The sequence below is a fragment of the Balaenoptera ricei genome, chromosome 5, assembly GCF_028023285.1.
Source record: "Balaenoptera ricei isolate mBalRic1 chromosome 5, mBalRic1.hap2, whole genome shotgun sequence".
NCBI classification, from domain to species: Eukaryota; Metazoa; Chordata; class Mammalia; order Artiodactyla; family Balaenopteridae; genus Balaenoptera; species Balaenoptera ricei.
The window spans coordinates 77,869,953-77,884,248 of record NC_082643.1 but is presented as its reverse complement, the minus strand read 5'-3'; the positions used below and the strand labels follow the sequence as shown (position 1 = coordinate 77,884,248).

At 38.0% G+C, this 14,296-nt stretch overlaps 1 protein-coding gene across 2 annotated transcripts in view; it reads left to right on the top strand.

The window, feature by feature from the left end:
* N4BP2 (NEDD4 binding protein 2) overlaps window positions 1–13,824 on the top strand; it is a 108,267-nt gene extending 94,443 nt beyond the window's left edge. Inside the window, exon 20 of one of the 2 annotated variants that reach the window (XM_059923147.1) lies at window positions 13,117–13,824. In XM_059923147.1, coding sequence (XP_059779130.1) covers window positions 13,117–13,148 — 32 coding nt within the window. In that variant the 3' untranslated portion in view covers window positions 13,149–13,824. Of the gene's footprint in view, window positions 1–7,175; window positions 7,195–13,116 lie in introns of those variants that run through there. The other variant, XM_059923139.1, reaches the window with a different exon arrangement.
* Window positions 13,825–14,296: the final 472 nt, after the last annotated feature.

Genomic DNA, 14,296 nt, shown 5'->3' with positions numbered 1-14,296 from the left:
GAAGTAAGTTCAATAGAAAGCATAAGCAAGAGAGAAGAAATAAATCAAGAATATTAGTGATTATATTAAATGCAAATGAGCTCAATGTTCCTATCAAAAGACAGAGACTGTCACATTAGATTAAAAACTAACCCAGCTATATGTTGTGTACAAGAAGCACACTTTATGTAATAAAGAATTATTTTAAAATAGATTGGAAAAGCACATAATGCAAATAAATTAAAACTAGGAGAGGAAATATTAATATCAGACAAAGTGATAGTGAACAGGAAGAAGAACATTGCCTATAAAAGATGTAACATATGAAGATATGCATCAAACAATACAATAGCTGAATATCGTAAGGACATATTTGTACGGACAACTAAATACATGTAAGGACAACTGCATTAAAATAAAATTAGAGTAGTTTTTTATTATACCTTTTTCAGAACTAGACAGATCTAGTAGATCAAAATATTAAGAAAGACCATATAAAGACTAATATAATCAACATATATACATTATTAAATAGGTACAGTATCTTACATTCTTCAGAGAATAATATATATTTCCAAATGGCCATTTACTCTATATGAAAAGTGGCCATAAACTTTGCCACACACACACACACACATACACACAAAACCAATAAGAAAATTTTACAGTAGAGATTTTTACAGGTCACATTATCTGATTAAATTAGAAGTAAATTAATTAAATTTTTAAAAGATAATTTAATCAATTATTTGAAATTTAATACTGCCATCCTGTGATCATTTTACAATATACAGGTCAAATCATTGTGTTGTACCCCTGAAACTAATGTAATATTGTATGCCAATTATACCTCAATAAAAAATATTAAAACAGAAAAAATTCCATCCAAAAAAAAAGAAGACTACCCTCCTAAATAATCTTTTTTTTTTTTTTTTTTTAAATTTTTTATTTTATTTTATTTTTGGCTGTGTTGGGTCTTCATCGCTGCGCACTGGCTTTCTCTAGTTGCGGTGAGCGGGGGCTACTCTTTGTTACAGTGCGCAGGCCTCTCATTGTGGTGGCTTCTCTTATTGTGGAGCACGGGCTCCAGGGTGCGCGGGCTTCAGTAGTTGTGGCACGCGGGCTCAGCAGTTGTGGCTCGCGGGCTCTAGAGCGCAGTCTCAGTAGTTGTGGCGCACGGGCCTAGCCGCTCCGCGGCATGTGGGATCTTCCGGGACCAGGGCTCGAACCCGTGTCCCCTGCGTTGGCAGGCGGATTCGTAACCACTGCGCCACCAGGGAAGGCCCTAAATAATCTTTGCATCAAATTAGAAACTAAAATTGAAATTGTAAACTCTCTAAAGTGAGAAAGGAAAATCCAACAAAACCAAATCTACAAGACCCAATGAAAGCTGTATGCAAAGATTAGAAATACAAGAACTCCATATTCATCTTAAAAAAATTAGAAAAAGAACCAAGAAGACAGTAGAAGAGGGAATTAATAAAAAAGAAAGACTTAATTTGATGAAATGTGGAAAATGGTAGAAAAGAAAAATAAATTAAAAGCACTCCTCCCCCACCTCCCACCCAAAGATAAACCCCTTATGAACCAGAGGGTAAAAAAAAAAAAAAAAAAAAACCTAGTAAAACTAAAATACACATTTAACTTAGCAATTCTACTCAATAATTCTTATGGAAATAAGAACATAAATCTCAAGCTATATTACATATTCAAGGATATTTATTTTAGTAATGTTCATAGTGACCAAAACTGAAAGCAAAGTGCCCTTGCAAAGGTAATGCTTGAATAAGCTGTGTTATAGCCATGCTGTAGAAACATATAGAGCCATAGAAAGGATGACTTAATCCTTTTCCAGTTATCCATTGCTATGTAACAAAGTTCTCCAAAACTCTTACTGATGTAAAACAACAATTTTATTATGTTCATGGATTCGGTGGGATTTGGACAAGGCACAGCAGAGATTACAAGCACAATTGAGATGGTTTGTTCTCTGTGGTGTCTGAGGCCTCATACAGAAGACAAGAAAGCTGAGGGTGACTTGATGGAAGGGATCTGGAATTTTGTGAAGGCTCATTCACTCACACGTTCGGCAGTTTGGCTGTTGGCTGAGACTTCAGCTAGAACTGTCTGTGAGAATTTCTACACATGGGTTCCCTGTGTAGCCTGGTTCCTTCACAACCTGGTGCTGATTAAGAGAGAGAGAGACAGGGAAACAGGGAGACAGGGAGAGAAAGAAAAAGAAGAAGAAAGAGAAATGGGTGGAAGATGTGTCATGTTTTCTAACCTAGTCTTAGAAGTCACACAGCATCACTTTTGCCACATTCTATTTGTTCAGACAGTCACAGGCACAGCTGGTTCAAGAGGAGGGGAAATAGACTCCACATTTTTATTGGACAGTGGCAAGGTCCTGGAAGAGCATGTGGAACCAGACATATTGTTGTGGCTATTTTTGGAAAATACAGTCTTCCATAGATCCTTACCGGTTAGGGCATCCCATGATGTATTGTTAAGCAAACAAACAATAAAATCAGAAAAGGGTATATAATATAACTATTTTTGTAAAACAGTTAATGGCAACTCCAATATGTATATATTTATGATTATATGAACAGGAAGAAGGCTACGTAAAGATAAACAGTAGGTAGTTAACTTTGGTTGAGGAGCTAGAAGGAAGGCAGAGGTAAACAAGAAGAAAAAAGTGCGCTTATATCTACCTACATACATACAAATATAAGAAAGTGCCAGTAGTAGCGATAAAAATTTGGATAGTAGGGACATCCCTGGTGGCACAGTGGTTAAGAGTCCGCCTGCCAATGTGGGGCACACGAGGTTTGATCCCTGGTCGGGGAAGATCTCACATGCCGCGGAGCAACTAAGCCCGTGCGCCACAACTACTGAGCCTGCACTCTAGAGCCCATGCTCTGCAACAAGAGAAGCTACCGCAATGAGAAGCCCGCACACCACAACGAAGAGTAGCCCCCGCTCGCCGCAACTAGAGAAAGCCCGCACGCAGCAACGAAGACCCAACACAGCCAAAAATAAATCTAAAAAAGAAAAAAAAAAATTTGGAGAGTGGGCTTGGCAATGTTAAATGTGCATGTGGGTTCTGAAGAAAAAATTTAGAACAGTGGAAAGGTCTGTGATATGGACCAGATGTCGTAAGTTTCACAAACAGCATTGTTTCGATGGAGCTCTTATAATTAAGTAAGATTGGGGAATTTCCAATTTTATTGCCTATGTTAACAGAAATAGGCAATAACAGACTTGAGTCAAAGTGATCACCCTGTTGTCATCAGGGAAGATAGTTTTGATTTTCTTGAAAAAGAAGTTTCTTCTCAGATTTTATATTTGCTCTGCTATTATTTTAATAAGAATATTGTATTAGTGTAATCTTTGACCTATGAGGTCAATGTCTGAATAGTTACATCCACTTTATGGTTTCAAAACTTTTAAGTCTAACTAGTTATAAATGATAGTGGAAGGATTACTTTCTGATGTCTAAATGTTGCATTCTCCTTGGAGTATCAGTATTGTTTTTTGTTTTTGTATTCACTTCACTATGTGTGATTAAGTGATGTATCTGCACTTGTTAGCACTTACATGCTCATTGATAGTCCATACATTTCTTTCCTTCCTTTGCTTGCTTGTTTTTGGGTTTTCTCCTAATCACTAGTACTCTGAAGAGGCTGGGGCAAGGAAAAGAGTCTGAACATAAACCTAAGGACTGTTGCTTTGCACGGACTTCTTGTCTAAGGCTTGTTTGCATGAGGCTGAAATCAGCGTTGAAGTGTAAGTCAGCCAAGGAGTTCACTAACATTCCAGAACCACCTAGAGTCAAAGAGACCAGTGACCTCCGAGATTGTGGGTGACTGTCTTCCCCTTAATCCTTTTAGCAATGGATTCTCTCCCCAATGGTAGCAATAATTCAGGATCGAGTATGATATATTTGAGGACCTTATTACAACTTTACCACTAGGGGTCAGAAATTAGCCCATGAATCCTGCACAGTTTCACCAAGAGTATGCTAGCTGATAATGCTTTATGTATTTTTCCTTTGTTTCCTACTTATGACGAGTCTCAGAACACTAATCAGATAGCTTTGAGGTTTAAAGGGAACCCCTGTAACTTTTTTACACCAAACTTTAGTAACTGGATTACTTGGAGTCTTTACTCTAATCCACCCTCAATCATTAACTTAAAATTTTTTTTTGGCCTACTCACTATACACACTTACCATCCCAACATAAGAGTTCATTGTGGTAATATAAAGATTACAGATAAAATAAAAAATGAACTAGGTAGATGTCTAATAAGGAGCTCAGCAGACCTCATCAATTTTTGTGCCCTAATTAGAAATTGTCAACTACATATATTTTTTCAGCTGTATCTTTTTGGCCAGATGCTACCAAATGAGATCATTTCCTGTTCAATAGCTATGCTGAGTTATGCATTAACTTAAATGATTGAGTTAATGTGTCATGGGTCATTTAAGACAGTGTAACTGTATTTCAAATATCCTCTTGTTCAATGATGTCTCTCCTACTTTGTTTCCTCTTTGGTGTTTGGAAAAGGATTGAAACTAGGAAACAAATGATATGAAATATATATTTTACATGTTTACACTTGAGAGATTTAATTGTTTTTTGGAACTTGTTTTAGAATTCAGTTTTCATATTTCGGTGAACTGAGATTGGCATGTTTTATTTAGTGGTGTCCAGTTTAATGATTCTATCAGTTATGTTGGGGTTTGGTAGAGGCGTTTTGATGTGTTTGGCCAATCTTGCTGGGTTGCGTATTTAAAGGACTCGCTTCCACTTTTCTCCGTCTGTCTTCTGCCCTTGGCTTAGCCCTCCAGAACGAAGTGCAAGAACATGTTATCATCGTCCTTGTTTGCTGTGGGCCTCTCCCTGCTGCCAGGAACTAGGTAGGAAAATAGGATCCAAGCTGCAGGAGAAGGCTGCCAGCCCGCCCCCTTGGTGCGATGAGAGTGCTGTCTTGTACCTCACCTTTTGCTGCTGTGATTGGTGTCCCTGCTGCTTTTGCTCCCAGGGATAATGCTGGGTGCTAGTCCCCATGCAACATGGCCAGAGAAGCAGTTCAAGGCTGCCTGATGACGTTTGGGTTTAGCTTTGGATGATCGCCTAAGATGTGGCAGGGTATTATGGGTTGAACTGTATTCTCCCAAAATTCATACTTCGAAGTTCTAACCCCCAGTATCTCACAATGTGATCATTGAGTTAAAATGGTGTCCTTTGGGTGGTCCCTAATCTAGTACACTGTGTCCTTATAAAAAGGTAAAGTTGGACACAGAGATATGCAAAGAGGGAATATAATACAAAGAAACACAGGGAGTAGAGGGCCATCTACAACTAAGAAGAGCGGGGCCTGGAACAGACCCTTCCCTCACAGCCTCAGAAGAAATCAACCCTGCTGACACCTTGATCTTGGACTTCTAGCCTCCAGACCAGTGAGACAATACATTTCTGCCGTTTAAGCCACCCAGTCTGTGGTCCTTTGTTATGGCAGCCCTAGCAAACTAATATAGTGGGTTTAGATCAGTTCAACTCAGCTGTGTTTGTTTAAGTCTCTGAGAGTGACCATTTCACTACAACCTTCCCAACAATATATATTGTAGTCTCCCAGTATCCAGCACATGGCCTGTATTAATGTTTGATGACGAAATGAACAAAAGATTATATTGAATCTATGATGTTTCAAAGCTAAGAACTTTTTTGTCTTTTTGCAAAAGCACCACCCAGTTTTCCCTGTAGGTGTCTCTGTGAGCAGGTCCAGTTGACACTTCCCTGATGCTGTTTGCTCCCCCAACTCCCCACCCCAGTCACCACCTATGTCTAGTTCTGCGCTCACCATCAGCAGAGAACATCCCTTGCAATCAGGCCAACTTTCCCTTGAGCCCCTCGTCTCCTCAGAGGGGCTGGTCTAGGAAACCTGTCTGTTATACCACCTCAGTAGATTGCTCAGATCCTGGATGTGAGCAAATCCACAACCCAAAGCTGCAAAAGGAACTTGACTGTCCTAACTCCTGGACCTCTCTGGAAGATACCCTATGACGACAAAGAGTCCTTGCTTAGAATACAGCTAGATGAGGACTCGATGTGATCTCTGCCATGTTAGGTACTGTGGGGATATGGAATAGGAGGAAACACAATAGGACACATAATTGCTATACTACAAGGTAGCATTATGATAAATACTATGGGGAAGAGGCTATAGGGAAACATAAAGAAGTTTACGTTGACTGGGACAGCCTGGAAGGGGTTCATGGAAGATGGAGCACCTATGCAGGGTTTTGTGGATGGAGATGGAGGTAAATGTGCTCTGTGCAAGGAGAAAATGTATACAAGGGCTCAAAGTGATGGTCAGGATATTCCTAACAACACCTTCCCTTGAAAAGTGAGCCTGAAAACAGGATGACATTCAGTGGGAATACAACAGTGTGAGTGGACCAGTTAGTTATAATTAAATTGTGTTCTTACTGCGTGGTGCCTGGGCTGGACTCCTGTTAAATGTTTTGAATATCATTCTTACTAGTAAACCAACAATATTTCTTTTTCTCTGTGTTGTAACTTCTTCCTCTCCTCTCCTTTCCTTTTCTCCCTTCCCCTACCCTTTTCTTCTTTTTTTTTTTTTTCCAGAACTGATTTCAAGAAATAGAAGGTACAGATTTGAACTTTTTACCCATAAATGTTCCTTGATTTACTTATGATTATAAAAGCAATAAAGCTTGTGAGAAAAACACTAAAAAAAAAGAAAAAAGAATTTAAAAACTCTCTATTAATCCTATTCAACACAAAAAAAACTGCTAGCATTTTGGTGATTTTCCTCTGCCAACTTTCTGCTTTGTATATAAATTAAATATTTGAATAGCTGAGATCATACCTTGCATATATTTTTGTATCCTGCATTTTACAATGAAAGTTAAACCATGCATCTTTTCTTATGGTATTAAAGGTCATGATAATAGTTATGAACATACTCAGTAGTATGGATTACTGTAACATAATTTATTTTCCTGTTTTTGGACATTCAAGCTGATTAAAGTTTTCATCATTAATAATGTATGTGATGAACATCTGTCTCCACTTCTGATTATTTCCAAAACTAGATTCCTAGATTCCTTTGAATCTTTTGTTATCTCCTCTCTTCTTTGATTATATCATTGTTTATCATTCCAGGAGTGGAGAGTGTATAATTTCAACAAAAAAAAACCCTCTCAAGGTGATTCTGATAGGCATACCTTACCTCTCCCCCAACTCCAGGTAAGAACTGCAGGATTATGGCAATGAAATCACTCCATGATGTCTGAAGAAAATAGGATGATAGGAACATAATAAAGACCCCAATAACTGTGACATGTCTTTTTTCACGGAGTTAATTTTAATTATTCAAGCTCCCTGTGTTTGCCTCTAGACTTCGAAGTCAAAGCAGATGTCACCAACAGCCAGCTCTATTCTGCCTTCTAGAATTTTCCTCCAGCAGGGGAGGAGGAGACCTGGGGCAGTGCCCCATGGAAACTCAACTTTGAAAACAGAATTTGCACAGTATTTTGAACTTGAGGTGTTTATGAAAGGAAACGGTTAATTAGGTTCTTTGTGGGGTTTTAGGTGATCTGCTATGCAGAGAGAAGGAAGGGAGGGAAAGAGGTAGTTCTTCCTTGCTTTGCTTTTTAAGACTTCTTGCTCAACTAGAGCACAGACTTAGTGTGAGGATATCTGACTTTTTAATATCAGACAAATTATCTCATTATCTGTCATCTGAGCCCTCATTTGTATTGTGTAGGATTCTGGGTCTCCTTAAGGCTGCTTCCAGTTCTGTCATTTTGTTCCGCAGTCATCTTGCACCCAGGCCTTTTTTTGTAAGAGCCGGTCTTACTTTTATAAATCATATGTAGCCTAGATGTCTGTTGGGGTCACCCTGTCTTTTGAAATTCAAATAAAATTGCCACAACTAAATGTTTTTATTATGAAATGAGAGTAACTGAAAAGAGGCTGAGCATTTAACTTAAGCAACTTAAGAAAACAAAGAACAAAATAAATCAAAGAAAGTAACAGGAGGGTGAATTGTTTACTCAGAAATGAGTACAGTGGAAAAGCAGTCTACCTTTCTGTCACCTGTCAGTGTCAATACAAATGAAATAGGTAAAATCAGAAATGAATGAATTAGAAAATAAAAATATAGCAGGAGTTGGTAAGTAAAACCAAAAGCTGTTCCTCAAGATATATAAGTGCTATAGAGAGAAGTCTGGCAAGACTCACCAAGAAAAAGAAAAGAAAAAATAATTCTGATTTAGGCATGATACTCACAAATATGGAAGAGATAAAGGAATTACAAGAAAAATTAATGGTACCTGGTAGTCGGGCAGCATGTGCATTTTTGGTAGATTTCAGTGATTATTAACAAAACACGGGCTCACTTTATCATTGTAAAATCAATGAACAAACTTGATCTTTAACTACAATTTGTAACAAGGACAATGATCAAGCTCTCCAGATAACATAAAGTTGCCCAAGGCTAAAGAAAGTTTTTGAAAGATTTGCACACAGGGTCACCCCTGATACTTACTCAACGTATAAGCTAAATATATAGGAAACAACCTTCCTTTGAATGTTAACGGCACATTTGCCTCAGATGGGATGACAGGTTTGTGCAGCTGCTGTTTGAGAGCCCTGCCTGTCAGGGCAAGACTCATAGTTGAAACATCTAATTCCTACCTTAGGCTCTTCTATTTGCTTCTTCTAACTTGTTGAGCTTTTGCAGCTGGTACTTCTATTTGATTTGTGTGTGGCACTCTGACTTTCTCATTTGCAGTCTTCAGTTTTCTGTCTGTCTTCATTTGCAGAGTTTCATTGTACTGATCCAGGCAGGTGGCAAAAGGTTAAGACCATTTATAAGGACTAGATGCATTCTGGAGCATTTATTTATGGGACATATCAGATATTAAAACATTTTGGAAAACTCCTGTCATTAAGACGCAGCAAAATAATGGTAGCTAATGTTTATTGAAACTTTCTATGTTGCAAGGGATGTTCTAAACACCTGGTATGTACTAACTCATTTAATCCTCACAAAGCCCTATGAAGTACAGATGCTAGTATTATCCCCATTTAATAGTCAAGGTAACCAAGGCACATAGAAGTTAAATAACTTTCCTGAGTTTACACAGCATAATCAGGATTTGAAATCAGGCAGGCTGGTACAAAGGATTGTACTCTTAACTATTACATTATTGCCATGTAATTTTGAAAGAATGATAAATCATAATTATAGGAAAATATTGTTTACATTTTGGAGTGGTAAATAGTCTAATCAATCTCAGAAATTAAAAACTTGGACATAGCAAAAGTCACCATAAACAAAATTAAAAGGCAAATAACAGACCTAGAGATATTTTTGTAAAATATATATAAATTATTGATATCTTTAATATATAAATAATTTTTCTAAATCAATATGAAAACAATAAATAATTCAATAGAGAAAAATGGGCAGAGGATATAAATATACATTTCAGAGAATAAATAGAAGTGACCAGTAAATATGTGAAAAGATGTTGAATCTCACTAATTAATTAGCACGATATCACTTTTCAGCTGACAAAAACTAAAAAGATTTATAATACCTAGTGTGGTGAGAGTATAAGCAAATAGGTGCTCTCATTCATCACTGGCAGACTTCTCTGGAATGTAATTTGATAATATCTGCTACAATAAAAAATACATCTCTTCAGAAACCTTGCAAGGTCTCTTCCTGTCATTTATTCCACAGGAATACTTAATTGCTCATGCACAGCTGCATTAAAGTGTTACATTGTTTTGTACAAGTACAGCACTTGCAATAGCAAAAAAGTCAATTTACATCAACATGGACTAGTTAAATTAATTATGGTACTTCCATATGATGGAATACTATGCTGTTATTAAAGGATGGGGTTAACCTATCTGAAAATATGTCCATGGCACATTGATTGGTTAAAATAAAATAAAACAAAAATATGTTGCAAAACAAATGTCAAGCATGACTATTTCTGGTGTAAAGAAAAATGATATGCAAAATATATGTAAACATGTCATTAAAACATGCTAATATATGCAAAATATTGGTTCTAAAAATCATTCCATATTGAATGGGAAGCATAGCATTTATACCTATTTTTCTGGGAATTTGGGGAAGCTTATGCTTAATATAAGCTCTAATTTCCAGCTTCCACTGAATGAACAGCCTTTTAGTATTTCATTCTCTCTTGACCCCTTTCCCTTGATTTTCCAAAAAACCTGCTCACACGAGGCTACTGTGTATATAGGATTTTTACTGAGAATTTGGTTGTAACATTAGGGAATTACAATGTAGCAGAGTACACTAGGTGACTTAATATTTAATATTAGTCATCTTTATTCTTAAAACTTCTTTAGCCAAATCTGCACCCCCATCCTCTCCCCCAAATAGTCATTGGTGGCCCTAACTTCTCACCATATTGCTAGCCCTGCCATCCCCCCACCCCTGCCCTTCTTCAGCCTTCTGTTTTCTTTTGCGCCAGTCCCAAACCTCCAACTTTCTGTTCATGTCTTCTGGATAGTAATTCGATGATATTGTTGTCACCTCTCTTCTAAAAGCATTTTTGTCAGTAGCTTATCTCATAAATTAATATATCAGGGACTTCCCTGGTGGCGCAGTGGTTAAGAATCCACCTGCCAATGCAGGGGACACGGGTTCGATCCCTGGTCTGGAAAGATCAAACATGCCGCAGAGCAACTCAGCCCGTGAGCCACAACTACTGAAGCCCGTGCGCCTAGAGCCCGTGCTCTGCAACAAGAGAAGCCACCGCAGTGAGAAGCTGGTGCGCCGCAACAAAGAGTAGCCCCCGCTCGCTGCAACTAGAGAAAGCCCGCGCGCAGCAACGAAGACCCAACACAGCCAAAAATAAATAAATAATTTTAAAAGAAATTAATGTATCAATTAGGACTAGGTTAGGTTGTGTGTGACAGAAAACTCAAAAACAGTAGTGGGATAGGCAAGATAGGAGTCTATTTCTCCCTTTTGTGAAGATGAAACCCAGAGGCAGGCGCTCCAGGGCTGGTGTGGCAGTGACAGGCTCATCGGGGACCCAGCCTTCTCGTTCTTCCAAGCTCAGCTCGCGGCTTTCATTGATTTCGTGGTGCAGGTGGGCTGATCAAACTTAAGCATCTAAGAAGGAAAGGACAAAAAGAGCACCCCTCTTCCTATATGTCCTAGCCTTCCTTTCAGCTGGAGGTTGCCCACACCTCAGTGGCCAGAACAAAGCCACATAACTACGTCCAGCTGAAAGGAAGGCTAGGACAGGTAGCCTTTATCTTGGGCTGTAGTGTGCTCAGTTGAAAATTATTTTCTATTATTGAAGAGGGGGATTGAGGGGAATAACCAGCAGTCTCTGCCACATCTGGTAGTGTTTACCTTGCACAAAAGGAAAGGCTTTTCAGGTACGAAAGAGTGTTCACTGTGGCTGGAACAGAACATGTAGTAAGGGATGGGACTAGAAAAGTAGGCAGGGGCCATGTGAGGAAGGGCTTTGAAAGTCAAGCTGGGAAGTTTGAGTTTGGCAATAGGGAGCCAAACATATTCTTATACTTAGTATAAATTCTTTCAGGGATTTATACTGCCATACCTCATTTTATTGCACTTCATTTTATTGTGCTTCCCAGATACTGCATTTTTGTTTTACAAATTGGAGGTTTGTGGCAACCCCGCAACAAGCTAGACTATCGGCGTCTGTTTTCCAATCCAACAGCATTTGCTTCCTTCATGAGTCTGTGTCACATTTTGGTAATTCTAGCAATATTTCAAACTTTTCATTATTATTATATTTGTTACGGTGATCTGTGATCTTTGATGTTACGACTATGACATGCTGAAGGCTTGGATGATGGTTAGTATTTTTTAGTAAAAATGTATTTTTAAATTAAGCTATGTACATTGTTTTTTTAGACATAACGCTGCTGCCCACTTAATAGACTACAGTATAGTGTAAACATAACTTTTATATGCACTGGGAAACCAACAAATGTGTGTGACTAGCTTTATTGCAACATTCACTTTATTGTGGGGGTCTGGAACCAAACCTGCAATATCTCCAAGGTATTCCTGTTTGTATGAGTTACTTTATTTTATATTGTTTAATGTAAAGATTATAATCTATGAGGCCCAGTATTTAGAAAACAGGGGAATGGATAAAAACAATCTATGGGCAATTCTATCCCCCTAAGACAATTCCTGTTAGTGGTTTGGGTTTGTTTCTTCACAATCTTTGAAAACATTGTTGTAATCATAGTGCATGTACAATCCCAAGTCCTGTTTTTCTTTTTTCTTTTTCTTCCCCACATAATCTTACATCATGTGGCCACATGATTTTCCTACATATTATTTTTAAGTAACTGTATAATATCCCAGTAAAATAATCTACCTAACCATTTCTTTTTATTTTCAGCTTTATTGAGACATATATGACAAATAATATTGTGTATACTTAACCATTTCTTTATGACATTCTACACTGTTAGCCATTTAGGTTGGGTATCGGCTAATTTTTTTTTTTTGCTAAATTTTTTCAATTTCAAATTTTTTTTTTTTTTTTGGCTGTGTTGGGTCTTTGTTGCTATGCGCGGGCTTTCTCTAGGTGCAGCGAGCGGAGGCTACTCATCGTTGCAGTGCGTGGGCTTATTGCGGTGGCTTCTCTTGTTGAGGAGCATGGGCTCTAGGCATGCGGGCTTCAGTAGTTGTGGCATGTGGGTTCAGTAGTTGTGGCTCACGGGCTCTAGAGTGCAGGCTTAGTAGTTGTGGCTCACGGGCTTAGTTGCTCTGTGGCATGTGGGATCTTCCCGGACCAGGGCTTGAACCCGTGTCCCCTGTATTGGCAGGCGGATTCTTAACCACTGTGCCACCAGGGAAGCCCCAATTTCAAATTTTTTTGTTTCAATTTTTTTCAATTTCAAATTTTTGTTATATGTTACTACATCGTTAGAACACATTCAGTTGCAAGTATTAGAATGACAAACTGTGGCTTAGATAATACCTGCATTTCATTATCTCACATAATAAAAATTATGGCAAGTGGGTCAACAGTGTTCTGGCTCTGTGCCTCTGCAGGTTTCTGGGCTTTCCCGTGTGTCCTGAGATGACCGCTTTAGTCGTCAGAACATCGCATTCTCATATGACAACAGTCAAAGCATGAAAGGAAGGCAGGTGTTTTTTGACGTCTCTCACTGATCTAACCGGTGAAGAATACCTTTCCCAGGATCACCCAAGAAGACTTTCCTGAATATTTCATTGAGTGGAACTGGGTCACATGGCTACCCATAGCTGCAAGGGAAGCTGGGAAGCCGGGAACCAGAAGAGTCTCTTTCACTACCTTAGGCTGGGCATCATGATTCATCCCCTGATTTGGGACACTTTGCCTATCACCAGACAGAGATTCTTTTTAGCAAGGAAGAAGAAATGACTTTTGGGAAGGTAGACATTCAAGTTAACAGTTAAACATTGGGACTTACTGCAGACACAAAGAAAACCACAGAAATGGTTTTTCAGGTTAAGTTCTCAAAAACCTGCCCTATATTGCTACATGGGCTAGAAGAGAGAACCAGATCTTCAGAATATGGCACTGTGATTTCATGTTACTTTTTTTAAAAATTGAAACCACATATACCTTTTTTTTCAAATAAAAAATTCCCAGCAAACCAAAAAACTGAAGCGAAACCACATGCATTAGAGAATCACTGACGAGAATAAACTGTATGTTTAGAGCACTTTATTAAAAATACCTGGTAATGTTTGTTTGACTGATTATAGAGTTAATCCTTACTGTTAGCTAAACATTTGCAGAATACAAAAAATCAGAGAAAAATAAATGAAAAATTATCTCCAATTTCACCATTCAGAGATAATCACCATTACTGTTTGATATAATTACTTTTAGTCTTTCAGACATGAATAATTTTTTTCATATAAAATTAGGATTTTATTGTACAGATCCTTTATTTTTGTATCTTATTCTTTATACTAATAAATCTATGACCATTTAAAAATAACGGATTTTCTGCATTTTTTGCATGTCTCTCTTCAGTGTGTATCTCTTATCATGTTTTAATGAATCAATTGGGAAAAGTAATTTGTTTTCTGCAGGGAAAATGCTATAGAGGTAAATTGATCTAGAGAGTTCTCTCACTAACTGGCTGTGTGGCCTTATATAAGTTGCTTAACCTTTTTAAGTTTCAGTTTTCTCATTTATAAAATGAGGTTGCTGAGAATAATAATAATACTTGTTTTGCTA